Source organism: Lampetra fluviatilis, chromosome 64 (genome assembly GCF_964198595.1).
Source record: "Lampetra fluviatilis chromosome 64, kcLamFluv1.1, whole genome shotgun sequence".
NCBI classification, from domain to species: Eukaryota; Metazoa; Chordata; class Hyperoartia; order Petromyzontiformes; family Petromyzontidae; genus Lampetra; species Lampetra fluviatilis.
The window spans coordinates 1,886,450-1,913,844 of NC_136338.1; the positions used below are offsets into that span (position 1 = coordinate 1,886,450).

General features: G+C 48.7%; 2 protein-coding genes across 2 annotated transcripts; one reads left to right on the plus strand and one right to left on the minus strand.

The window, feature by feature from the left end:
- Positions 1-4,701: 4,701 nt before the first annotated feature.
- SPC24 (SPC24 component of NDC80 kinetochore complex) lies at positions 4,702-11,782 on the minus strand. Its single transcript, XM_078882339.1, has 6 exons — positions 11,728-11,782; positions 10,256-10,442; positions 7,918-8,059; positions 7,134-7,238; positions 6,777-6,853; positions 4,702-5,601 (listed from the first exon to the last, which is right to left on the minus strand). Exons 2-6 carry the CDS (start codon positions 10,422-10,424, stop codon positions 5,495-5,497), a joined length of 600 nt encoding a protein of 199 aa, XP_078738465.1. The 5' UTR covers positions 10,425-10,442; positions 11,728-11,782; the 3' UTR covers positions 4,702-5,494.
- Positions 11,783-12,287: 505 nt separating this feature from the next.
- FANCE (FA complementation group E) lies at positions 12,288-26,159 on the plus strand. Its single transcript, XM_078882330.1, has 13 exons — positions 12,288-12,314; positions 12,721-13,056; positions 14,161-14,357; positions 15,006-15,177; positions 16,656-17,004; positions 17,838-17,882; positions 18,783-18,848; positions 19,453-19,596; positions 20,771-20,894; positions 21,678-21,753; positions 22,658-22,733; positions 22,880-23,005; positions 24,002-26,159. Exons 2-13 carry the CDS (start codon positions 12,827-12,829, stop codon positions 24,101-24,103), a joined length of 1,707 nt encoding a protein of 568 aa, XP_078738456.1. The 5' UTR covers positions 12,288-12,314; positions 12,721-12,826; the 3' UTR covers positions 24,104-26,159.
- Positions 26,160-27,395: the final 1,236 nt, after the last annotated feature.

Sequence of the window (27,395 nt, forward strand, 5' to 3'; positions counted from 1 at the left end):
CTACATAATAAAATAATTCTCACGATGTGAGAATTATTTTATTATGTTTTATTTTTATCATTTCAATTCTACATAATAAAATAATTCTCACATGAGAATTATTTTATTATGTTTTATTTTTATTATTTTATTATTTCAATTCTACGTGACTTTACCGAAAGAACCAAGAAGATGAATCTTCTTAGGTTTTTTTTCGGTAAAGTCACGTAGACCGTCACAGCCAGATTAGCTGTATCAGCTAATCTGGCTGTGACGGTCCCACCTGATGACGGAGACTTGTGTTGCCTCCGAAACGTCGTGATTTTTGTTTTTATTTTATTTTACTTTCTACGTGACTTTACCGACAAAACCTAAGAAGATGATTCCTTGCAGTCACGAAAGCTTCAAATCTAGAAAGAAGATGAATCCCTGCAGTCACGAAAGCTTTAAATCGAAAAGAGACGATACAGTTTAAAGGGTAAAAACCTACTACTATATTTTGCCACTGATAAAGGAGGTCTCATAGTGTAAATGCTTACCCGAGCTCTCAATACTATGATAGTGCGCTGTTTTTGAGTTGTACGCCTTTTGGCGTCATCTGGTCCAACACCAATGGAGACTAGGCTCTAAGAAAAGCTGTCTCGGGTGTGGACCAATCAACTTCAAGGACAGTGCATATCATTACCATTATCAGAGTTGTTTCTTTTTGTTTGCATTTTGACTGCTTGTGTTGCGGTTATTGCAAACATGATGCCTTGTATAAAAGAATTGCATAAAGGTATCAGTTTTGTAACAGTTTAAAGGGTAAAAACCTACTACTAGACGATACAAAGTTGAACTTTATGAACAGGCCAAACTCACCGGAGCGAGACAGCTCTTTTTAAATCCTTTATATTAAGTTCGCTTGCTTGCTTAGGACCGTGCAAATCTTTCGGTCGTTTTTTAACCCACTTCCCGTGATCCAATCGAGCTGACATTTTGCACACAGACTCGTTGTGCGTGACAATGCATTTTCGTGAAAAAATGTTTCCAAAAATTTACACTGTTTAGGGAATTTTTTAAAAATATTTAATTACCAATTGTTTAATGCTGCCAGACACTCATCTGACCCATAGGTGGCAGCCATCTCAAGCCAGATGACGAGAGGACTCTAGCCGCCCCGATGCCACGCATATAAAGGATTTATAGTGTGAAACTTAGTTTTTACGGGTTAATTTTTTCAGAAGCCATCTGGCTATCACCAACGATGGCTCGACAAAGTGGGCTTAACATCATCATCATCAAGTCGGAATTTTATAGCGGTAGCCAAATACTCTGAACGCTCTCTTCGTCTGTTGTATCCTCAAAAAAGAAGTCTTGTAACTCAATTTGTACCCACTTCCCAATGTGCTATCGACTGCAAACTTGGTATAGGTACGTCATACTGATGACAACACGATATTCTATCATAAATAAATCCAACATATATTTTTAAAAACATGTACACGCTTTTATTTAACTGTGTTGCCGTATCCAAAAATCTTTGTAACTCAAATTCAACCGTATTCCCAATGTCGTATCGACTGCAAACTTCGTATAGCTATGTCATACTGATGACAATACTATATTTTATAATAAAAAATATATATTTTTGAACAATCTTTTTAACGGCTCTGTCCACGCTCAACTGACGTTGCCTGTAAATCACCACGTGGCCCCTTACGTCACGGCAAGCCTCAGGGAGCCACGCCCAGGGGCGGGGGATGTGGAAGGAGGGGAGGGGCGATGGGGGAAGAAGGCAGGGGAAGGGGCAGCTCGGACAGTACATTTCATTAAAGCGTGTTTTTTTTTTAGTATTTTAAAATATTTTATTAAAGATGTTCTTTGTTCATGTTTTAGTTTGTTGCGGTTGCACCCGACTCAAGAGCCGCATGGCTCACAGGGCTATCGCGCGAGCACGTACGATGCACGCCGATGCTGGGGACCGTACGAGGTGGAGACCACCAAGCCCGGAGCTTCGATCGAGTTTGAGAACTTCAGTAGTGACCTCGAGAGCTGTGTATCCGCCTCGCTCTGTTGGGTATTTATGTTGCTGTAAATAAAACTGCAATTCACGAACGTGCGGCATTCAAGCATTGTGGTGTACACAGCATTTCAACTTCAAAACATTTTTTTACAGGGACCTGGCTTAGCAAACCTGGTTCGTATGTCCAATTTCCCAGTTCAACCGCCGTGCAATAGACGGCGGCGGTGGCATCTACATCTGCAGAACGTGAAGAACCAGTGGCATCTACATCTGCAGAAGATGAAGAACCAGTGGCATCTACATCTACAGAACGTGAAGAACCAGTGGCATCTACATCTGCAGAACGTGAAGAACCAGTGGCATCTACATCTGCAGAACGTGAAGAACCAGTGGCATCTACATCTGCAGAAGGTGAAGAACCAGTGGCATCTACATGTGCAGAACGTGAAGAACCAGTGGCATCTACATCTGCAAAACGTGAAGAACCAGTGGCATCTACATCTGCAGTACATAAAGAACCAGTGGCGTCTACATCTGCAGAACGTGAAGAACCAGTGGCATCTACATCTGCAGAACGTGAAGAACCAGTGGCATCTACAGAACATGAAGAACCAGTGGCATCTACATCTGCAGAACGTGAAGAACCAGTGGCATCTACATCTGCAGAACGTGAAGAACCAGTGGCATCTACAGAACGTGAAGAACCAGTGGCATCTACATCTACAGAACATGAAGAACCAGTGGCATCTACATCTTGCAGAATGTGAAGAACCAGTGGCATCTACGGCTAAAGGAGATTATACAACTTTTAAAGTAATTCCCCGTGTTTAGTGTATGTGCCGTACAACATGTTCGGAATTGACAGGAGTAAATTTGGACACACAAATCGACTTACAAACAGACCTCTGGAACATAACTCGTTCATAAGTAGAAGAGTCCCTGACCTAAGTTTCCTAATCGAACAGTACAGAAAATGTTACGGACACGCAGGGATTGTATAAAGCTGTCCATCACCAGTATTTAAGTAGTGAAAAGTTTTTATTACAGACACGTCGGGAATAGAATAAGCGCGTTGCACATACACTTAAGTCGTACAAAACTCAACACATAACACAAGTGCCAAGCCAAAACAGGTGCACCTAACAAATTCATAACTTTATTGAAATTGTGAGTTTAGGAGAGGTGTGTAATTAGTCACGTGTCAATGTGGAGACTCCATGGGGCCAGTTCTTTTGAGAACTGGGGTGGGGGAACATTTTCCCTTACAAGTGGCTGAGCAATATTTCAATTACCTTGTGCAGGTCACACTAACACCTCGCCATTATCTAATCCTAATAGTAACGCACGTGCCGCCCAAAGCATGAAGAGGCCTTCGCAGTGACAGAAACTGAGCGTGCTAAAATAATAAAACACAGTACTACCAAGGCAGTTAGCATGCCCGCCCCCCCTCTAGTAGCTGTTTAGTGCATCCAAGATGATTGCGGCGATGGGTCAATATCGCCTTCCAAAATGTATTGGGAATAAACGGGCAAGTTATTGACCAACATTTGGCAGCAAATGATCCAGAACATGTTGTTCCCTTAACACATTAATGTTTATAACTCCCGTTTATACACCAAGCGGTGGCTTAGCATGCTGAGCTGTGAACCGCCATCGCCTGGGTTCGCTTCCTGGGCATAGCTAACCATCGGTGGCAAGTGATACCGACATCACTTCCGGCCCTGTGCCACGTTCCAAACCCGCACTGACCAGCGTGGTGAAGTATGGCCAGACAACCGCCCACGGCCGACATGGCACGAGAAAACCTTCATCCGGTAGCGAAATTGACAAAAAGCCTGCACATTTGAAGTTTAGAAACACTGCTGAAGCAGCATCGTTGACAAAAGCACACACACACATATATACAAATAGCATTTGTACATTCTGCAAAGAACCACCGAGAGATGCACGATGTTTGGGATTAGAAACACGGAAGACTTATGTACAGTATTGCAAAACGTAACAAAAGATAAAGACATCAAACGATCGAACGCAAATTTACTTCAAAAATGTTGACTTGGTATAAATGGGCTTGGGCAGTTTACATTGCCGGGAGGGAATGATGCTCGTTCGCAGGTGCCAGGAGGACTGTTACTTTGCGACACTCCGTCCGGCGGCGTATCGATGACGACCGCCGCTGGCTCGCGATCGAACAAAGACGGTCGCTTCGTCGCGTGGCGCTTCTGCGGCCGTCTGGAATGTTCTTCCTTTCTGCTATTAGGAAGCCACTGGGAGCCATGCCGCACTTTTAAACCATCATCGAGATTTGGATTTAAAGCTGTCATGACTACTGCAGGAATCCATGCTCTTTGGTTCTTTCGGTAAAGTCACGTAGGCAGAAAATAAAATAAATAACGACGTTTCGGACACAACACAAGCGTCCGTCATCAGGTGGGAAGGCGTGGCCTGCTGCTGAGCCAGACTGCTTTAAAAGGTTTGACATGGGTGTAGCCCAAGGGTCATAAAGAAGTGGCTGGGGCAAGTGATGTTAATGTGAGAAATTAGCTGTTATTTCATGCTAATCTCTCACATTAACATAGCCACATCCTTGCCCAGTTACATGCTAATTCCTCAGATTAACATCACTAGCCCCGGCCACTTCTTTATGACCCTTGAGCTACACCCATTTCAAACCTTTTAAAACAGTCTGCCTCAGCAGCAGACCATGCTTTCCCACCTGATGACGGATGCTTGTGTTGCGCCCGAAATGTCGCGATTTATTTTATTTTATACCTACATGACTTTACCTAAAGAACCAAAGAGTATCATCGAGATTGACAAATGCATTTCTTCAGAACTGCTCGTTGTCGTGTTTAGTTTATTGTCCTTACCCCCGCACCCCCCCATTAGCACGGTTGACTACATACGCTTGCGAGAGAAGTTCAACACACGTACACACATACAAAGGACTCGCAGAGACCCATAGACTCACTCAGACCCATAGACTCACACGAGGCCCATAGACTCACACAGACACCCAGACTCACACAGACCCATAGACTCACACAGAGACCCATAGACTCCCACGAGACCCATAGACTCACACAGAGACCCATAGACTCACACAGAGACCCATAGACTCACACAGAGACCCATAGACTCTCATAGAGACCCATAGACTCACACAGAGACCCACATACTCACAAGAGACCCATAGACTCACTCAGACTCATAGACTCACACAGAGACCCATAGACTCACACAGAGACCCATAGACTCACGCAGAGACCCACAGACTCACACAGAGACCCACAGACTCACACAGAGACCCACAGACTCACAGAGACCCATAGACTCACACAGACACCCACAGACTCACAAGAGACCCATAGACTCACACAGAGACCCATCGTGTTGTCGTCCTTCCCTCGGCACATCCGATTAGCGCGGTTGACTACGTACGACGATGGTGGTAGTAGTGTTCAAGCGGGAATGCTCCTCCGGTTTGACGGTCGAGTCCGGCCGTGGACACTACCAGACCGAGTCCACAAGGCTCCACAGGTAGTTGACGATGAAGGAGCGGCTGTGCTGGCGCGTGTCCAACTCGAAGGGCTGCACGCCCGTCTTGCTCCCCACCACTGCACGCACCATCGCAACCGAGCCGTGCGCGAGCAGCATCGCCGTTAGCACTTTGCCTTGACCGTATTCTCCACATTGTAAACCGTGACGATTTAAACTATTTGTGTTTTTATTTTACCAGAAGTGTAATGGGTTCCGGAGACACTTGTAGAGGTAACTTGTTTATATTTCGATTTAAAGCTTTCGTGACTGCAGGGATTCATCTTCTTGGTTCTTTCGGTAAAGTCACGTAGAAGGGAAGTAATAAAAGAATAAAAATAAATTATTTTATTATGTTTTATTTTTATTATTTTATTACTTCCCTTCTACGTGACTTTACCGAAAGAACCAAGAAGATAACTTCTTTATTACGATACAACACTCCAACAGTCTTGATACTCTGTTACAGCCTAGGGACACGGCCTAGGGACACGGCCTAGGGACACAGTCTACTCTGGCTACGCTCTGGGGTCCTCCGGCTACAATTACCCTAGGGGAGGCTACCTGACCCGACCCAGCCAAGGTGCGGGTCTAGACTCTGGCTTCCACGGACCTCGCCCTTACAAGGACGTAGATCCTGGAGTCCCAGAGTCCCACCACTGTCCCGCACAGCGTCCCGGCCATTACAAGGACAAGCGGGACGAGGGGGTCCAGGGTCCTAAGCTGGCTGGTCTTGGGTCTTGAGCTGCGACTGGCCCCGATCGGCTGGGGAGCGGCCCCTTAATCCCCCTTGCCCGTCAAGTTGCGTGGGATCCTAGATCCCCCGCAGCCCCCCGTTGGTGGCGCCAAGGGGCTCAGCTGTCTGGGTTGTCTGGGATCCTGAGTCCCCAGCAGCCCCCCCCCTCTTGGGCTGGCACAGTGGCCCCTCCCCTGGGGGTCCGAGGTACCTGCAGATGGGCCCTGTCCACCACTGCCGGTGTGGCCCATCGAGCAACCCAACATTCCTACCAGCTCCCTCCGCAGGAATGTGTTCCGTATCTCTCGTCGACAGCTCTCTCCTCTCTTGTGCATCTGTCATCTCACTGATCTGTCACCGTCTTGCTAAGGCCATAATGTAGATCAGTGGGCGAGGGTGTTCACATCTGGCCAGCGGGCCATCAGTTGCGAGTACACTCCTCCTCTCGTCGACACGCTCACACTGCACGAACACCACTAGGGAGCACCTACTGGTAGGCGGGCGGGTAGGAACACGTACCTCCCTTGACGATTGCAGGGTCAGCATCATAGTCGAAGCGCACGAGCGTCAGCTTGGACATGAGGTGAACCATGTACCTGGGAGAGACAGAGTTTGGAAATGAGACTCGACTACCCCCCCCCCCCCCCACCTCTTTCCCCGAAGAAAATGGATCTGACGCACGTGCCGCGTAACGCTATGGGTAGCTACGCGTCCGCGTTGGCCGTCTGTCCGAGCCGCCTTGCCGGCGACGCGCCACTCGCCCGTCGTGGAAGTTGTACATCCCGCCCCCCCCCCCCCTTACTCCCCCTGTGATCGGATCGATATAATTAATCTACAACAACAAAACGTGACGACCGGGCGTGTGTGCGCACGTACTTGGTGCTGGGGATGACGTCGGTCAACTCCACCGTGATGTCCTCCTCTTGGAGCTTCAGCTCCTTCTCCAAGTTCTTCATCTCCTCCAGTTCGGCCAAGCAGCGAGTGCGACGTCGGTCAAGGGGCTAAATCGACCCATGGGCTCACGACGCCTGCTTAACACCACAGTCGCAACGCACGTACGCACAACTTCTTTCGCGCCGTACGGAGCCAACCGTTCTCATCGGAGGTGCATGGGAAGGACAAGAAACTGTGCGTCTCTGTGTGAGTCTGTGGGTCTCTGTGTGAGTCTGTGGGTCTCTGTGTGAGTCTGTGGGTCTCTGTGTGAGTCTGTGGGTCTCTGTGTGAGTCTGTGGGTCTCTGTGTGAGTCTGTGGGTCTCTGTGCGAGTCTATGGGTCTCTGTCTGAGTCTTTGGGTCTGTGTGCGAGTCTATGGGTCTCTGTGAGTCTATGGGTCTCTGTGTGAGTCTATGGGTCTCTGTGTGAGTCTATGGCTCTGTGTGAGTCTATGGCTCTCTGTGTGAGTCTATGGGTCTGTATGAGTCCAAGGGTAAAAAAACAATTATGATCTGTTTACCTTTCCTATATTCTGCACTCTTATCGTGTTTTTGTACTGTTGTTGTTGTAACGTTCCAACTCCGTCCCCCTACCGGACATCTGTGAAAAAAAGATTTGTAGCTCATCGGATTCTCCAGGATAAATAAACGTTCTATTCTATATTCAATTCTCGTGACCCAGCCCTGCGCGGGGGTCGCTGCATGCGCGCCCGCACGTCCAAGGATATGCCAGCGCTTGCCGCTGCTCCTCCCGCTCCTGCAGCTTCTGCTGCAGCTCGGCATTCACCTGCTCCAGCTCCTGCTTCGCCGCACCGAGGTCATTCGTCGCCAGCATCATCTCCTCCCGCGCCATCTTCAGCGTATTCTTGTCTGCAGCGAGGCGCGCAAACGCCGGGGAGGGGAGGAGGGTTTTTTTTCTCAGTGTTAAATTAGGCCGGCGTTTTAGCCAAAAGCTTAAGTCTCGTCGATGACAACCCCGTGGCGCTTTAGCAAAGTCCGAGTGTGCAGATTTCATCTCGTCATTCTTTTGAGAGGTAGAGAGGAGCAGAGGCGAGATGTATGTTGAACTTCATTCACAACATACGTAATCAGAGGCGCGGGGGGATGACAATTAACTAAACACAAAGCAGTGAGCGGCACAGCTCAGCTTCTGCAGTGGAAAAACTTTACCTGGTGCCTCCCGAGCTACGGCCGGGCCGGCTTGGCACGGCTTGGCACGGTCCAGTTGCACGGCGTAAACATTCTCCAGATTACAAGGGGCACATTTTCCCCTGCACCTTAACGCAAAATCTGCAGGGTGCATTTTTTTAATCCGGTAAGTGACGTGGGGAGCAAGTTTGTGGAAAGCCTCATTTTTCGTGGCGTCTCATAAATGGTGCCACGGCGGCAAGATGCCAACTACCTCGCCTCGTGTACAGGAGGTCGTGGGTTCGACCCCGACCCTGACACCTGCTGTGTATTTGGAGTTTGCATGCTCTCACCGTGGTTGCATGGATTTTTCTCCAGGGCCACATTCAGATTAATGCATTTAGAGTATTTGGCTGCTATACATTGCCACACGATAAACCACTTCGCTGAGTTATCATGTGGCCAAGTTGATTCTGAGCTACATAGGTTAAGTGGGCCCTACCTGGTAAAATAAAAAAATGTTAAATACAGTGAAACCTTGGATTGCGAGTAACTTGGTCTGTGAGTGTTTTGCAAGACGAGCAAATTTTTTAAATAAATAATAATTTGATAAACGAGCGATGTCTTGCAATACGAGCAGTATGTACAGTATACGCTTTGTCTGCCGAGCGTCACGTGATCACAACTGAGCCAATGGTTCTTCTCTCTCGGTGTGGGATTGTGGGTAATCGTCTCCCATGCTCGGTCTCAGTCGGCGTGCCTCACTCGTATAGTCAACATCCGTGCGAGCGTACACTGTTTACTATAGTGTGTGACCACGTGTGTGTGCGTAAAGCATTTTTTAAACTTTGTGTCCAAGTGTAGTGACTGTTCTTTAGTAACTGTACTGCAAGTGAAAGTCGTCCAACACAATAACCCTCCTCTCCTCTCTCGTCTCCCTCACACCGGCCACGATTAAATGTAATTAATACGTTTGATTACTTTATATAAATTTTAAATAAAAATATAAAAAGGTACAGTATTTTGTATTAATAATTTTTATATTAATATTTTTGGATTGTGGAACAAATCATCCGAGTTTCCATTATTTCTTATGGGGAAATTCGCTTTGACATACGAGTGCTTTGGATTACGAATACGTTTCCGGAACGAATTATGCTCGCAATCCAAGGTTTCACTGTAGTTTTAATCCAAACCTTGTCTCTCCCAGATACATGGTTCCCCCCCTCGTGCGCTTTGACTATGATGCTGACCCCGAAATCGTCAAGGGAGGTACGTGTTCCTACCCACCCGCCTACCAGTAGTAGCTACTCCCCAATGATGATCATGCAGCGTGAACATGTCATTGAGAGGAAGCTTCTTCCAACTGGCGGTTCGCGGGCCAGACTAGAGAGATGAACGAGAGGAGAAAGCTGTAGATGAGAGATACAGGTTCGAGAGATGAACAAGAGATAATATACATTCATAATCAACGTTTTTGGGTTTAGATCGCGTTATTTATAAATGTGTCGTAACCCTCCACCACCCGACACGGCCAATCAGTAAAAAAGTGTCACGTTGACAAAATACAAATAGTTCACTACTTTAGCCCACCGGTGTGTTGAAGCGTGAAACCACAACATTTACACGCTTCAACACACCGGTGAAAGCACAACATTTACACGCTTCAACACACCGGTGGGCTAAAGCAGTGAACTATTTGTCTTTTGTCAACGTGACACTTTTTTGCTGATTGGCCGTGTCGGGTGGTGGAGGGTTACGACACATTTATAAATAACGCGATCTAAACCCAAAAACGTTGATTATGAATAATATTGGTCGCGAAAGCCTGCTACGTGTTAAGATAATATACAGTTCGGCTTAGAAGACACACCCTCATCTTTCGCTTTAAAACACATGGATGTGATGGAGACTACGGCGTGCGAAAGCATCCTGCACCTTTCAGCGCTTGGATGGCCTCCTCGCTCTGCACCACCCAATTCTCCATCATGTTCCGCTGCATTTCCAAGGCCATGTCCATGTTCTCCTTGGGTTTGAGATCACTTGTGAAAAAGCTGATGATGTCATCGCACACTTCCAAATGCTTCTCCTGGTTGTTCTTCTCCATCTCTGCTCGCTGGACCCCCTGCATGCAGCACATTCAGAGTTCGCACGAAGCACCGCAGCCCATTTAGAGACAGACCATCGATTTCTAACAAATGGGGTGCCATCTGGTCCAACACCAATGGGGAATCGGCTCTAAAGAAAGCCGTCTCGGGTGTGGACCAATCAACTTCAAGGACAGTGCATATTATTATCATTATCAGAGTTGCTTCTTTTTTGACTACTTGTGTTGTGGTTATTGCAAACATGATGCCTTGAATAAAGGTGTCAGTTTTGTACCAGTTTAAAAGGGTAAAAACCTACTACTATAAATGGGGTGCCGCGGAGGTGAGATGATATCTCCCTCGCCTGATATGCAGGTCGTGAGTTCGATCCTGACGCCTGTTTGTATATTTGGAGTTTGAGTGTCTCTCCCTGTGGTCGCGTGGATTTTTCTCTGGATCTTTCGGTTTTCCCCTCCACATTTAGAATCAACGTCGCGCGTTCAGATTGTTTGGCTGCCGCTATCAATTTCCACATGATAAGCCACGGAGTTGAGCTATCATTTATGGGCAGGTTACTTCTGAAAAAGAACTAAATAGCTCAGTAGGGCTTTACCTGGTAAAATAAAAAAAAACTTTCGTTTAGTAGTTACTTTGACATTCCGTCCGCAGGTATTGTGGTCAATGCAAACATGACTCCTTGTAAAAAAAAGGTGTCAGTTTTGTTGCCAGATAAAAGGGTTAAAAAAAACAATTATCAACCAAGAATAGAATCTACAACATTGACTGGATTTGCTGTACTTAGTAAGGCATTGGGGCACGTTCTGTTTACGTGGTAAAACCTTACAGATTGGCCGTGTCGGGTTTAACGTTATGTTTATATTTACGCGATTTAACTCCAAGAAAACCACTCTACATTATGGATATTGTCGCGAAAGCCTCCGACGTGTTAAATAACGAATTATACTCTTAATTCTTTCGGTAAAAATAAAATCACTGATTTTTATTTATATTAATTTTTATTTAATTTTTTACCTACGTGACTTTACCGAAAGAACTAAGAGTATACATCCTTGCAGTCACGAAAGCTTCAAATCTAGAATTAATAACGAATTGGCTACGCGTTGTTTACATGACAAGCCGCTTATTAATCGGGTGGTGGCGGGTTTCACGACACTTTTAGATATTTAAGCGATCTAACCTTCCCCCCCACCCCACCTATATTATGATCGATATTGGCCGCGAAAGCCTCCTTCCTACGAAAGCGTTAAAACTTATAGTTTAATTTGCGAATTTGCGAATTTGCGAATTCGCGACTCGCCTCACCTCACGGCGACTTCAACGGTGGCGCCTCAACGGATGCGACTCAGCGAGCTCCGCCTCTGATTGGTCGGTTCGATATTCAAATTTTCGTTCGTTGACGATTGAACGCGCAAATTTAAAAAAAATTGATTTAAAAGTATATATTTATTTGACTCGTACATTGCGACGTCGACTTACGATAGCGACGGTGTAAAGTATTTCGCGATAACATTTGTAATATATAAAAAATATAAAAAGTAAAAAAAAACACAAACGGCCTCGCGTGACGTTATCCGAGGGTGGGGTCAATCGGCGCGCGAGGCTTAGCGACCCGCCCGTGACGTCATCGTGCAAGTGTCGACGGACGTTAGCCGTGACATCATCGTTGCCTCTTGAGCGTGACGTCTTGCGTAAGGTATTATCGATTGGTGCGTGACGTCATCGTAACGGTCATCAACGCCGCACACGAAATCAATTGGGCGCGGGTTACATGACGTCACCACCACCGACGACGTCACCACCGCGAACGTCCTCACATCGCTGTTTGGCGCCAAATTTACGATGGCATTTTTAAAGTCGCCGCACAACTTTTTCTCTCTTCATTTCTCAAGGTGAATTGACATTTGTAAACATTTCACCGAGTCTCGTCTCTCTAACATGTATTAATTTTACTCCCTTTTCGCCGCGTGCATAAAATACTTTCCCGACTACCTGTTTGTTAGCTGTGTACTGCACGCGCAGTAAACGTGAAACATTTTTTATTTATTTTATTTACCCTCATAACGAGCTAATTTCTCGAGAGATAATGTAATTTGCCACGCGTGATATTTCACGTCATCTTTGTCAATCCACGCCGTGTCGCATCGTAAAGCGTTGGGTCAGTACGTGTGCGTGGGGAGCGGTGGCGCAGCGGTTAGCGCTACTAAACCACGACCACCCGAGTTCGATTCCCGCTCACGGCCACCAACACCGCTCACGGATGATCCGAACCGGTCCTGCCCCCCCCCCCACCTCTAGGTCGACTCAGCCTCTAATGAGTACCTAGTGCGGTGTGTAAAACCACCGCTGGGGGAGACAAAGACATCCGGGCGTGGTTGCCGGCCTTCAATAGACGCTACTCGCCATGGATCTCGGGAGCTTTCTGGACCATCCCCTCCCTGCCCACCACCATCGCCACCGCCTCCTGCTGCTGCTCCACGCTCTCCTGGTGGCCCGGCGGCCCGAGGCCGCGGGCTTGGCGTGGGCCCGGCGCCTGGAGGCCCGAGGCTTGCCGGCGGCGTGGGGGCCGCTGGTGGCGGAGCTGGTGGAGGAGGTGTGCGGCGAGGTGCCGGGGCAGACCGCGCGCCTGGCGCTGTGAGTCGCGCAGAGGACGGCGCCGGGTGGGGTGGGGTTGTTTCATCTCGCGGTTGTGTTTGGGTTTTTGCAGCAAGAAAGACACCCCCCCCATACCCCTAACCCCCCCCCATACCCCTAACCCCCCCATACCCCTAACCCCCCTAGCCCCCCCACACCCCCTAACCCCCCCACACCCCCCACCCCTCTTCCCCCACACACCCTCTACCCCCACACCCCCCTAGCCCCCCCCCATACCCCTAGTACCCTACACCCCTAACCTCCCCACACCCCCCTGAACCCCCACCCCTCTACCCCCACACCCCCCTACCCCCCACCCCTCTACACCCCCTAACCCCCCCACACCCCCTAACCCCACACTCCCCTAGCCCCCCCCACACCCCCTTACCCCCCCACACACCCCTAACCCCCCCCTCGCCTCTCCCCATTCCCCTAACCCCCCTAGCCCCCGACACACCCCCCTACCCCCACCTACCCCCACATCCCCCTAGCCTCCCCCCATAGGGTCCGTCCATAAATTACGTCACGCGATTTTGGACGATTTTTGACCCCCCCCCTAGTCACACGGCGTCACAAAAAGTCAGACCCCCTCAAATATGACGTCACAAAACTCTGCCCCCCCCCCCAAAATAAAACATGCTTCAAATCGCTTCAAACTATTGTCATTGTAGTGCGTATTTAATGTGGCGCTGCACTCTGGTGTTGTAGGAGAAAACATGTATTAAAAAGTCTATTTAATTAGTAGAACGTGTTGTCTATATGTATTTAAAGTTGCGCATTTTGATGTGACGTCACATTTCTCAAACCCCCCCCCCCCTTGTCACATCGTCACAAATGTCTGACCCCCCCCTAGGTGCATGACGTCATTTATGGACGGCCCCACACCCCCCTAAGTCCCCTCACACCTCTCTAACCCCCCCACACCCCCCGAGTAGTCCGTCACGCGCTAGACTCGCGTTATAGCGCCCGCTATGATAGCGGAGCTATTATAGCGCCACTCGCTGGCTCGACTCGGCTGTTGCCGCCGGTGTACAAGGGCTACGACGCACTGGATTGTCTACCGTGACCCCTGTGACCCCTGACTTTGGCCCCTGCGTGTGGCAGGCTGCCCGCGCTGCTGCGGCTTCCCGTGAGCCTCCAGCGCTCCGTCGTGTCGCTGCTGAGCACCGTCCGAGACGAAGTCCCTGCGCCAGCGCTCGCCCTGCTGCGCCGCGCCCTGCTGCACCCCGCCGCGACCTGCGACCCCTGGGTCCGCGTCGCCGCACGGACGATGGCGCCGCTGAACCAGCGCGTGTATGTTGGCAAGTGACCCCATCCCACCCAACTACCACCCCCCATCACCACGACAACCTTGGGTGAACTTAACGTGAATTTGTTTCAGGTGGCCACGCGGCTCGGGGAAGAACCGCAGCACTTGGGCAATTGTTTGCGCCAGCTTACCGCTGCAGCCGTGCCCGCTGCGCCCTCCTGCTTGTCTGTGGTTCCTCCTCGAGCCTCCCGAGTCGTTCTCTCCCTTCGAGAGAGCGAGTGAATGCTGTGCGCGTTACGAATTGAAAATGACTTGTTGTTATAATTGTTGTCGCACCGTATCGGAGACGCGGAACCGGCACTGCCAAGACCCTGGCTTTTCGAATCCGGGTTTCAGTCGCCCGTGATAAAACCTCTTGGGTGTCGAGAGTCTGGTCGCCAATAATTCTTTACAGCCATTTGTCCTGAACTTAAACAGGCTAGAGATTATGTTATCCCCTTGCGATTGGAGTCCTTTACCCAGTTGAGAATTCACCGGGATCCTTCTCTCCTATGTCTTTCTCGAGTTGTGTACCTCCCCCGTGATCTACGGGGAATTGAATCGCGGCACCCGGCGTGCGGAGCGGAACGTCGGGACAACAAGCCCGGTAGGCGCGACCCAAAATCCCGTCTCGCGCGTTTCGTCTCGTCTCCCTCCGAAGGTGGCGGAGCGGTGAGCGAGGTGTGGCGTGCCCGTTACGCCGCCCTCTGCGAGAGGCTGCGGACGCGTTTGCGCTGCCAGGGTGGCGGTGGGCACCGCGGGGACACCGCGGATCACGTGGGCACGGCTCAGCAGGCAGAGCGTGGGGAGACGCCGGTGTCGGTGGTTCCCGGGTGAGTGTAAGTGCGATCGACTGCGACGCGTAAGATGCCGACGGGCCTGAATGCACATGCTCAATGGGAAGTGTGTACGTATGCATACCTATGAGACCTCCTTTGCCAGTGGCAAAATATAGTAGTAGGTTTTTACCCTTTAAACTGGTACAAAACTGACACCTTTATACAAGGCATCATGTTTGCAATAACCGCAACACAAGCAGTCAAAATGCAAACAAAAAGAAACAACTCTGATAATGGTAATCATATGCACTGTCCTTGAAGTTGATTGGTCCACACCCGAGACAGCTTTCCTTAGAGCCTAGTCTCCATTGGTGTTGGACCAGATGACGCCAAAAGGCGTACGCCAAGGACAGTGCATATGATTACCATTATCAGAGTTGTTTCTTTTTGTTTGCATTTTGACTGCTTGTGTTGCGGTTATTGCAAACATGATGCCTTGTATAAAGGTGTCAGTTTTGTACCAGTTTAAAGGGTAAAAACCTACAGTATGCATACCTGTTAACCCCTTATCGGTGCCTACCTTATTACAGACCAATTCAGACTTTATTGGTCACCCCGTGGCCTTATAAATCTTAACGTTCATCCGACAAAAAAGGTTTGCCCGTATTGAAACGGCTGTACACCGTATGGACCTGAAAACTAAATTTCCCTGTACAAGAATACAGGTAAACTGTATGGGTTGACAGGTATGTGTGTATGTTGCACTTGCATCGTACGTAGCCAACCATGCTAATCGGAGGTGTGGGGGAAGGACAACAAACTAAACACAAAAAGCAGTTCTGAAGAAATTCTTTTCAAACTAGATGATCTAAAAGTTGCATAGCTCCACAGTGGCTTCCTAATGTAATAAAGCTCGTTGAGGCGACTTCTGGAATTCGTCTTTTATTCAACTTATCTTACAGTTACTCCACGCTACTGCTAGGCAGCGTGAAGGGACAGATAGAGAGAGAGACGCACTGCCACGTGGCAACTCGGAGCCCCGCTCCCGCATGGTCTCCCCCCTCTGTTCGTTCCCGTTCTGACCACGTGTCGTTCGTCTCCACCCCTATTTAATACCTGGGTCACGTGGTACGTTTCCGCCAATCCTCGTTAGCCTGCATGGAATGTTCCAGGCTCCCTCGTCATCTCCCGGGACCACGCCCCTGACTGATCTCCCCTTTGGCTGTGGCCAAGGCCAGCAGAACCAATCCTCATAGCTGTCATCTTTCCATCACGTAAGGGCCACGCCCCCAGGCTTCCCCACATTGGCTGTAAACCAGGACCGGCAGAGCCAATCCCCATGACGAGTTGTGATATGTCAGTGAGCCGGATATATCCTCATATTACACTAATATTGCAAGGATTCGAGCCGCGAACCTCTGCAACAAACGGCCTTTTCTCTACTGCTGGGCCCCATGGCACCGCCCACGACCCATATTTTAAAAAACCGCTGACTGAAACGAACGACTGCTGCGCCACGTCGTTTTCTTCAGGCGCGGCTCGGACGACGAAGGCACCGTCGGGGTGACCTGTGACCCCGCACCGTCTGGCACGCGGAAGCGCCCGGTGCCCGACGATGATGGCGGTGACGGCGACGACGGCGGCGAGAGCGGAAACGCGACCGTCGCCCCCAAACGGCCACGCCTCGACTCCCCCCGGCACGCCGGCGATTTAAGCGCGTCCGGTCGGGCAGCACTGGGAGGAGATCCCGGGACACCCGTGCCGGGTCCTCGGGAGTCGAGCGATGGTGGAGGCGGCGATGGCGGCGGCGGCATCGACATTTTGGACGAGTTGCCGTTTCCGAAAGCCGAGCCGGAGCAGGGCCTTCCGCCGCACATCAAGGTCATCACTCGCGTTGTGGATTTCGTGTACACTTTTTTCAAGCCTTATTAGCGATCACACGCGAAAATGAGGAGTGAAAGTCGATAATTACGCGCGTGCGTTATCACGGTTATAGGTTTTGGAGGGATTAGAAAGAGGGCAGGCTTGTGTTTGAGTGAACTGCAGTTTAAGAACTTGCAAGTGAATCTTCGTGCCTCCTGGAAGTACAGGAATACAAAGTTAAGTGAAACTGTATGAATGTTGTTGAACTTCTTTTGCACCATACGTAGCCACCCGCGGTAATCGGAGGTGCAGGAGAAATACCACAAACTATGGGTCACTTTGCGAGTCTATGGGTCTCTATGTGAGGCTATGGGTCTCTGTGCGAGCCTATGGGTTTCTGTGTGAGTCTGTGGGTCTCTGTGAGTCTGTGGGTCTCTGTGTAAGTCTGGGTCTCTGTGTGAGTCTATGGGTCTCTGTGTGAGTCTTATGTATGTACGTTTAAACTTCTTTCGCACCCTACGTAGCCAAAAGCGCAAGTTTTGCGCTTGGTGAAAAATGCTATTGCGGCATACCTCGGCGTTAGGTGGTTCGTGCACGGCGCTACGAACCCACGACCTGAATTTAAAGTTTTTCGGGCACAACTAACAACAGTGGCGAGTGATATTTGGATCAGTCCTGGGCACACCATGCACCAGCCCACACTGACCAGCGTGGTGAAGTATGGCCAAACAAACCCATCACGCCTGGTATGACGTGCGGCAGGCCGTCAGTCTTAACAGTGGGTTGGCAAAGGGCTTTTAAATGAATTATTGCTATATGCTGATTAAAAAAATATTTTTTTGTTTTTTCAGGAAAAGGTTGCTAAAGTGAAGGAGTGGCTGGAAGCAAGTTGTGAGGTTTGTGTGAACTTAAATATTAAATCATTAAATAATAATAGTCTGTTTATGATGCATGGCATGATGAGGGCTAGAATTGGGTTTATGAGAGTTGAGATGGGGTTAAGGTTTGTTGGGTTAAGGTTAGAGTTCAATATTTTATGGTGATGATCGGGCTTGTTAGGTTTGGTGTTAATGTTAGGCTTGTTAGGTCTAGAGTTGCGGTCGATTAGGGTAAGGCTACGTAGGTATGGGATTAACAACACATTCCTGCGGAGGGAGCTGGTAGGAACGTTGGGTTGCTCGGTCAATGGCCAGGGTCAACGGCGGCGTGGTTTTATTCCGCAAATATGTCCGACTGTGAGGGCGGGCACAAGCCGGCGTGAGTAGGTTTTAACGTTGAGTTTTATAAGGGCACCACGGGGTGACCAGCCCCTCCCCACCCAGCCCCACCCCTCCCACCCCCCACCCAGCCTCACCCTCCCCACCCAGCCCCTCCCCACCCTCCCCTCTCCACCCAGCTCCACCCCTCCCATTTTTGGATGCATGACGGATGGACGGACGGACACAATAATCCCCTGTGGGCTGGTGTAACGAGGAGGTTCCTACCAGTATCAGGCTTGTTATGGTTAATCTTTTTAGCTCAGGATGAGGATTGTCAAGTATAGGATTACTGTGAGCGTGGTTGGGTCTAGCGTCAAGTTAAATGTCAAGCTTTGTTTTGGTTATTGATAAGGTCTAGAGATATAGTTATGGCGAGGGTTTTGGTAGGTCTAGGATTAGAGTTAGGACTGGGGTTGGGTTTAGTTGTGCCTCGGATCAAGCGTGATCTTGTTGGGCTTAGTGTTAAGGTGAACGTGAGGGTTGTTAGTGCTAAGTTTAATGCTGCAATGATTTACGTGTATTTCATTTATTTGGCAGTTTCCAGGCATGGAAGAATCGAGCCCTGCTGAGCTGTCCTTGCTGAATGAGTGCCGGCCAGAGCAGGTGAGCAGATTGAACACGGAGGAGGTCAAAGTTAACGAGCGAACTCGGCTAGTCCCGTGTATGCGTGGTTCCTGTGTAACGCGTTCCAGTGTGTGTTTGCCCTCGGAAGTATTTAATTAGCCGTATGGCATCTGACCGGGTAGCTGTCGGGGCAAAATGCGTATATGCATTTTTGCAAATTGTCCTGTGTGGTGCCCTGGTTTGTGCCTCCACATTTTTTGGGCAACCCTTTCGTCAAATTTAGCCGATGTTAAATAGGACGAGTCCTTAAAAGCAAGACAACCTACCACCAAAGTTTCATTAATTTCGGATCATCTTTACGTGAGTTAAGGAACCCAACCTCCCACCCGTTACTGAAGGACAGATGGAAAGAGACACATGCATGACCACCTCAAAATGTTCTGTGAAAGCTTTAAAAGCAACGATGAGAGAGAGAGAGACACGCAAACTTTGAATATACAGCAGCAGGCGTCGGGATGGAACTCACGACCTTCTGTATACCAGGCGAGGTAGTTAACATCTCCTAGCCACCGTGATGATGATGAGAGGGTGACAATGTGGAGTTCACGACCAGTGCTGTGCGGCGGCTCTGGTATCTGCGCAGGTCTCTGCCGTGTGCTCGGCGCTGGGAGCCGCGACCTTGCCGGAGGAAAGCATCGCTCTCCTGGCGACGGCCGTGGCTGCCCTTACCCCCAAGATCGGACACGCGGCCTCCACGCAGCTCGCCCGGGAGCTCTTCCTCTCAAAGGTGGGGCGGTGCCGTGGCCTAACGACGCATTTTATCATGAGACCTCCTTTGCCAGTACCAAAATATACTAATAGGGGTTTTCCCCTTTTTTCTGGCAACAAAACTGACACCTTTTGCAAGAAATCATGCTTACATTAACCACAATACTTGCAGTCAAATGCGACCAGATGACGCCTTTTGGCGTCATCTGGTCGAACACCATATGAGACTAGGCTCTAAAGAAAGCTGTCTCTGGTGTGGACCAATCAGTTTCAAAGACAATGCATAAATTATCAGAGTATTGTTTTTGTTTGCATTTGACTGCAAGTATTGTGGTTAATGTAAGCATGATTTCTTGCAAAAGGTGTCAGTTTTGTTGCCAGAAAAAAGGGGAAAAACCCTATTAGACGCATTTTATATTCACGCGATCTAACCCAAAAAAACCCTTCGCTACGGACCTGTCCGAGGTCTTCTCCGTACCGTCGTGTCCGCCCGCCAAAGTGGCGAACGGGACCCACACCCTTGCAACTTTGCACGCGTCTCGGAACGGGAAAGGGTCAACACCTGGTCTCTTAGTAGTAGTAATAGGTTTTTACCCTTTTGTTTGGCACCAAAACTGACACCTTTATACAAGGGATCATGTTTGCAATAACCACAACACTTGTGGTCAATATGCAAACAAAAAGAGACAACTCTGATAATGATATGCACTGTCCTTGAAATTGATTGGTCCACACCCGAGACGGCTTTTCTTAGAGCCTAGTCTCCACTGGTGTTGGACCAGATGACACCAAAAGGCGTACAACTCAAAAACAATGCACTATCAGAGTATTTTTGAGTTGTACGGCTTTTGGCATCATCTGGTCCAACACCATGTGAAACTGGGCTCTCGGGTGTGGACCAAACAATTTCAAGGACAGTGCTTATCATTATCAGAGTTGTCTCTTTTTGTTTGCATGGACCAATCAACTTCAAGGACAGTGCATACATTATCAGAGTTGTCTCTTTTTGTTTGCATTTTAACTGCTTGTGTTGTGGTAATTGCAAACATGATCCCTTGAATAAAAGTGTCAGTTTTGGTGGCAGATAAAATCGTCAAAACCTGTACTCTTGCTGGAAAGGGTAAAGCCCTGTTTTTTTTTTACGTCGCTCGTGAGTTCATTTGATATTGCCTGTACCGCGCGCGCCCGCCCAGCTGTCCAGCCTGGAACAGCCGGCTTCGAGGCTGCTGTCGGGGGCCCTTGGATCGTTTTGCAGCTCCTACCCCAAGCAGGGCTGTGCAGCGTGCCTGCTGCCGCTGACGCAGATGAGCGAGCTGGGTACGTACACGTGTACGTTGAACTTCTTTCGCACCGTACATAGCCAACCGTGCTAATCGGAGGCGCGGGGGAAGGATAACAAGGATCTTTGTGTGAGTCTATGGGGCACTGTGTGAGTCTATGGGTCTCTGTGTGAGTCTATGGGTCTCTGTGTGAGTCTATGGGTCTCTGTGTGAGTCTATGGGTCTCTGTGTGAGTCTATGGGTCTTTGTGTGAGTCTATGGGTCTCTGTGTGAGTCTATGGGCCTCTGTGTGAGTCTGTGGGTCTCTGTGTGAGTCTGTGGGTCTTTGTGTGAGTCTATGGGTCTCTGTGTGAGTCTATGGGTCTCTGTGTGAGTCGATGGGTCTCTGGGTGAGTCTATGGGCCTCTGTGTGAGTCTGTGGGTCTCTGTGTGAGTCTGTGGGTCTCTGTGTGAGTCTATGGGTCTCTGTGTGAGTCTATGGGTCTCTGTGTGAGTCTATGGGTCTCTGTGTGAGTCTATGGGTCTCTGTGTGAGTCTATGGGTCTCTGTGTGAGTCTATGGGTCTCTGTGTGAGAATGTGGGTCGCTGTGTGAGTCTATGGGTCTCTGTGTGAGTCTATGGGTCGCTGTGTGAGTCTATGGGTCGCTGTGTGAGTCTATGGGTCGCTGTGTGAGTCTATGGGTCGCTGTGTGAGTCTATGGGTCTCTTGCTCTAGTGCAACGAGCATTGTGTCTCAGATGGTTCACAGTGGCTGGGATGCCCTGGCACGTCCCATTAGCTGCGACGCCGTCGCCGTTAACCCACGTGTTTGTCTCGGCAGGGCCTTTCCAAGTGGAGTTCATGTGCAGGGTTATCCGCGACAACCTGGCCTCCGACGATCTCCCAAGTCTCCTCAGGTCAGCGGAGCAGGAGGGGCCGTTCTCCACTTCAGGGCCTCCTCCTCTGCCACCCGCACATTCCTCGATTCTGTGTACGAGCACCCGTAGGGCGTGTTGTGTGCGGAGAGCGGTGGAGTACGATGGTCGGTGCGTCGCGCTCAGGAACCCGCCGACCCGAGTTCGATTCCCGCTCGCGGTCAATAGCGATGGCAGGTAGAAGGGAAATAATAAAATAATAAAAATTAAACATAATAAAATACAATTTTATTATGTTTTATTAAAATAATAAAAGTAAAACATAATAAAATACAATTTTATACAATTTTATTATGTTTTATTTTTATTATTTTATTATCTCCCTTCTACGTGACTTTACCGAAAGAACCAAGAAGATGAATCCCTGCAGTCACGAAAGCTTTAAATCGAAAAATAGCGATGGCGTTCGTGTGAACCGGTCCTGGGCCTCCCCTAGGTCGACTCGGGCCTCAAATGAGCACCAGGTGCGGTGTGTAATCATCGCTGCCGGTGTGTTGTGCCGGTCTTCATAAGTGCTACTCGGTAACAGCACTTGCCCCAAAGAGTTTGTTCAAGGCTATATGGGGGATTTTTGTTTGTGTTGTGGAGAGTAGCAGTGTAATTAGCGCGCTGCGCTACAAACCGGCGACCCACGTTCCATTCCCACTCGCGACCAATAACAGTGACGTTCATCTGACCTGAGTTGGTCCTGGACCTCTCGTAGGTATACTCGGCCTTAAGTGAGCACCTGGTTTCGGCGTTTACAAAACATCGGCACTGCGGAGACAAAGGCGGCCGGGCGTGGTGTTTATGTCCACACCACCACCCCCTCCATAGGTGCATCGCCGGCATTTGCCCCAACAGTCTTCTGTGTCGCTTTGTGATTCGTGTGCTTGCTGGTGACCAGGCTGTTGGTGAGCAGCCCGGGCGTGTGCTGGGGTGAGGGCTTCCTCACCGTCTTGCAGGCCGCACTGGACCGAAAGGTGAGCTGTGGGACAAGAAACGTTTCCTCTCCATCGCCACCTCTTTCAAATATCGAAACACCTCATCACCACCACCACCACCACATCTCATAGCCACCGTGGTGCCCAGGACACAAAATCGCGTGTTGTGTTGCCTCCCCTTAAAGATGGAGCTGAACGCAGAGGAGGTGGAGATGCTGGTGGTGGCGATGTCGGCGCATGCAGCGTCGTTCGCCAAGTCCCTCAAGTTTGCCAAGCTCCTGTTGGCGCTCGTGAACAAGCATGGGGCTCAGGTGAGCTCAAACATTATCACCGCCACCGCTACGACCCAGCACGGTCAATACAGCCGCGATTACTACCGATTATCTCCTTGGTTCTTTCGGTAAAGTCACGTAGAAGGGAAATAATAAAATAATAAAAATAAAACATAATAAAATAATTCTCACGACGTTTCGGTCACAACACAAGCAGCCGTCGGGGAAAGAGCGTCAGACGCTGTCTCCCTGACAGACCTGGTCTTCACCTGAGGACGGCTGCTTGCGTTGTGGCTGAAACGTCGTGATAATTATTTTATTATGTTTTATTTTTATTATTTTATTATTTCCCTTCTACGTGACTTTACCGAAAGAACCAAGAAGATTAATCCCTGCAGTCACGAAAGCTTTAAATCGAAATTATACTACCGATTAGTCTACGTGATCAATCCAACCGTGCCGCTACGAGCAAATACGGACAATGCTATCGATGCAGCCACTGCTCATACCAATACGACCCTACGCTATCAATACCGCAATGCACTTTTAAATCGAGATTGAAAACTAATTTCTTTAGAGCCACTTTTTGTGTTTAGTTTGTTGTCCTTTCCCCGCACCTCCGATTAGCACGGTTGGCTACGTACGGTGCGAAAGTAGTTCAACATACAAAACATAAATTTCGATTTAAAGCATTCGTGACTGCAGGGATTCATATTCTTGGTTCTTTCGGTAAAGTCGCGTAGAAGGGAAATAATAAAATAACAAAAATAAACCAATAAAATTCTCACGACGTTTCGATTGCAACACAAGCAATCATCAGGTGTGAAAACCACACGGAATTTTATTGTTTTATTTTTATTATTTCCCTTCTACGTGACTTTACCGAAAGAACCAATAATATACATAACATACATACCGTGCCGGCCCTCACAGGTTCTACTCGCTAACAGTACTTGCCCCAATGATCTGTTCAGGCTATGCGCGGGATCTTTGTCTGTGTGTGTGCGTGCATTAACTTTCTGCCACCCGTGGCAGGTGACACGGGGTCACGGCGCGACCCTGGCCGCGATGGTGGAGGTCGGCGACACCTTTATGAAGCGGACACTGCGTGCGGCTCTCAAGAAGATCTCGGGCTGACCGGCCCTGACCTCTGACCTTGTGCCCCGACCTCTGACCCTGTGCCCCGACCTCTGACCCTGTGCCCCGGCGGAGCAGCGTCAAACTTCGTGAACGGAATGAGTGACGAAAATATTCGACGCCAAAGTGTTTCCTGCTTTTTAGTCAACGATGATGACTCTTTTGAGTGGATGGAAATCATCAAGCGTTGCGATGGCTACAACTGCCCAGTACAGACCAAAAATAGCGACGGCGATGAAACGAAGTTAACGCGTCTCAATGAAGATGCAGACTGGTCATAGTGACAACATTGGAGGCGGCAGTGCACTGAAAAAGACCGAAGATTGTCATTGCCTTTATATGTACAGTAGATACAAATGAAGGGGTTTGGTCGATCGCACGGAGATTGTTGGTTGAAATTTATAGAATGCTCACAATGGCCCAGTCAACACAGTCTCTAACCTCACTACCACCACCTTGGAACCAACGTCACTTTGATTGAAAATGTGGGGAAAAAAGAAACGTGCTATTTGTAATGAAAATAAGGTCACTTTTCTTTAAACCTAAATGTCTACCTGTCAACCCATACTGTGTATTCTTGTACAAGGAAGTTTAGTTTTCAGGTCCATACGGCACACAGCCATTTCAATACAGGCAAAAATAAATCTTTGTTTCTCCCTTACGATGGGACTTTGTAGGATGAACGTTGAGATGTATAAGGGGCACGGGGTGACTAATAAGGAATAGAATTGGTCTGTAATGAGGTAGGCAGTGATTAGGGGTTGACAGGTAAGCATTTCCAACGTGAATTGTGTCACGACACATTCAACGTTTAATTGCAAGGGATAAGCAACAGTTGTGGTCTTATTTACGGCATGTGCTTCAAAGCGTAGAGGGTTCGGAGGGTAACACATTCCTACGGAGGGAGCTGGTAGGAACGTTGGGTTGCTCGGTCAATGGCCAGGGTCAACGGCAGCGTGGTGTATTCCGCAAATATGGCCGACTGTGAGAGTGGGCACAAGCCGGTGTGAGTAGGTTAAACGTTGAGTTTTATAAGGGCACCACGGGGTGACCAGCCCCTCCCCACCCAGCCCCTCCCCACCCTCCCCTCCCCACCCAGCCATTCCCCACCCAGCCCCTCCCCACCCTCCCCTCTCCACCCAGCCCCACCCCTCCCATTTTTGGATGCACGACGGACGGACGGACACAATAATCCCCTGTGGGCTGGTGTAACCAGGAGGTTCCTACCAGTATAAATATTCTCTTGTACTTCTTGGAACGTTCGCTACTGCACTCAGGCCACCGTGTGGATACTGGATATCTGAAAAAAAATCGCTTTTTGGCTCATCGGATTCCTCCGGTGGAAGATGAGATGAAAATTCTGATACTTGTAACGCAATTCTAGATTTGAAGCTTTCGTGACTGCAAGGATTCACACTTTTAGGTTTTTTCGGTAAAGTCACGTAGGTAAAATAATAATAATATAATAATAATAGAAATAAAATAAGAATAAATGAAAATAACTCAATTAAATCACGACGTTTCGGAGGCAACACAAGTCTCCATCTTCAGGTGGGACCGTCACAGCCAAGTTTACTGTATCAAGATACAGTAAATTTGGCTGTGAAAATAACTAAATAAAATCACGACGTTTCAAGATACGGTAAATTTGGCTGTGACGGTCCCACCTGAAGACGGAGACTTGTGTTGCCTCCGAAATGTCGTGATTTCATTTAGTTATTTTCATTTATTATTTTATTTCTATTATTATTTTTTACCTAAGTGACTTTATCGAAAAATACCTAAGAGTATTGTAACGCAATGTTAGTGGTGCACAAGGGTAGTTCGCGTGTAAGCACAGGGAAGTGATTTACGGGAAACGATTTGAGGGTTTTCTTTATTTGTTCGGATATTTCGCCTGTAAAAAAACGAAACGGACCTTGAGATGGAATTTCTCGCTTTGCGTGTCTGCATTGTCAAGTTACACGCACGTAGAAAATACAACGACATGTAGTGTAAATATATAACTTTTACACCGTGTATATAACTCAGATATACACAATTAAACTAAAAGTTTTATTTTTTATTTTACCAGGTAAGGCTCACTGAGCCAAATAGCTTTTTTTTTAGAAGCAACCTGGTCACAAATGATAGCTCAACGAAGTGGCTTATCTTGTGGAAATTTGTGGCAGCGAAATACTCTGAACGCGTGATGTCGATTTGTAAATGTGGAGGGAAAAAAACCCAGAGGACCCGGATAAAAATCCACATGCAAGCGCATGGAGAAAGACACACAAACTCCAAATATACAGCAGCAGGCGTTGGGTCTGGATCGAACCCACGACCTACTGCAGACCAGGCGAGGGCGTTAACATCTCCGAGCCACTGTGATGATGAGAGAGAGACACGTAAATTCCAAATATACAGCAGGCGTCGGGTCTGGATCGAACACACGACCTACTGCAGACCAGGCGAGGGCGTTAACATCTAGCCACTGTGATGATGATGAGAGAGAGACATGCAAACTCCAAATACACAGCAGCAGGCGTCGGGTCTGGATCGAACCCACGACCTCCTGCAGACCAGGCGAGGACGTTAACATATTCTAGCCACTGTGATGATGATGAGAGAGACGCGCAAACTCCAAATATACAGCAGGCGTCCGGTCTGGATCGAACCCACGACCTGCAGACCAGGCGAGGGCGTTAACATCTCCTAGCCACTGTGATGATGATGATGAGAGAGAGACACGCAAACTCCAAATATACAGCAGGCGTCGGGTCTGGATCGAACCCACGACCTGCAGACCAGGCGAGGACGTTAACATCTCCTAGCCACCGTGGCCCAATTTGATGGCGGCCACCACCAGTTTGTGTCAAATGTTCGTGAGCTGTAACAGTCTAGAGGTATTGTGGTCGGAGAGAGTGCGTCTCAAAAGTTCGAGTGCGTTGACGCTGGCGGCATCTGTGAGCGTCTCTGAGAGACCCGCTGCTCAATCTTGCTGGCTAAAGATGCGTACATATCTTTTTTCTCAGGATAAATAAAGATTCCGGTAAAAAAGACTTCATGTACAAGCTCAATTTGGTTGGCTCAGGTTTGAAGGGTGTGTCAACACGGATGTACACACACTGGGTGCTTCCAGTGTGATTTTTCTCCTTAAATAAGTGTTGTTTATTGAAAGGAAATCCAGTTTATACAAATCAATTCGATGGAATTTTTATTTTATTTTCCGCTTCTGAGACCAGAATATACTTATTTAAAGCAGCGGTAGGGCTTTGGGGATCCGTCAATTAAACCAATTAATTGACTACCA

Coding starts and splice junctions, on each gene's coding strand:
- FANCE (XM_078882330.1), top strand. CDS start 12,827: ATGGATCTCGGGAGCTTTCTGGACCATCCCCTCCCTGCCCACCACCAT. Junction 21,754..22,657: donor GATCTCCCAAGTCTCCTCAG/GTCAGCGGAGCA, acceptor GCTGGTGACCAG/GCTGTTGGTGAGCAGCCCGG. Junction 22,734..22,879: donor AGGCCGCACTGGACCGAAAG/GTGAGCTGTGGG, acceptor CTCCCCTTAAAG/ATGGAGCTGAACGCAGAGGA.
- SPC24 (XM_078882339.1), bottom strand. CDS start 10,424: ATGGAGAAGAACAACCAGGAGAAGCATTTGGAAGTGTGCGATGACATC. Junction 8,060..10,255: donor GGCCATCCAAGCGCTGAAAG/GTGCAGGATGCT, acceptor GCCTCGCTGCAG/ACAAGAATACGCTGAAGATG. Junction 7,239..7,917: donor GAGCAGCGGCAAGCGCTGGC/ATATCCTTGGAC, acceptor CCGACGTCGCAC/TCGCTGCTTGGCCGAACTGG.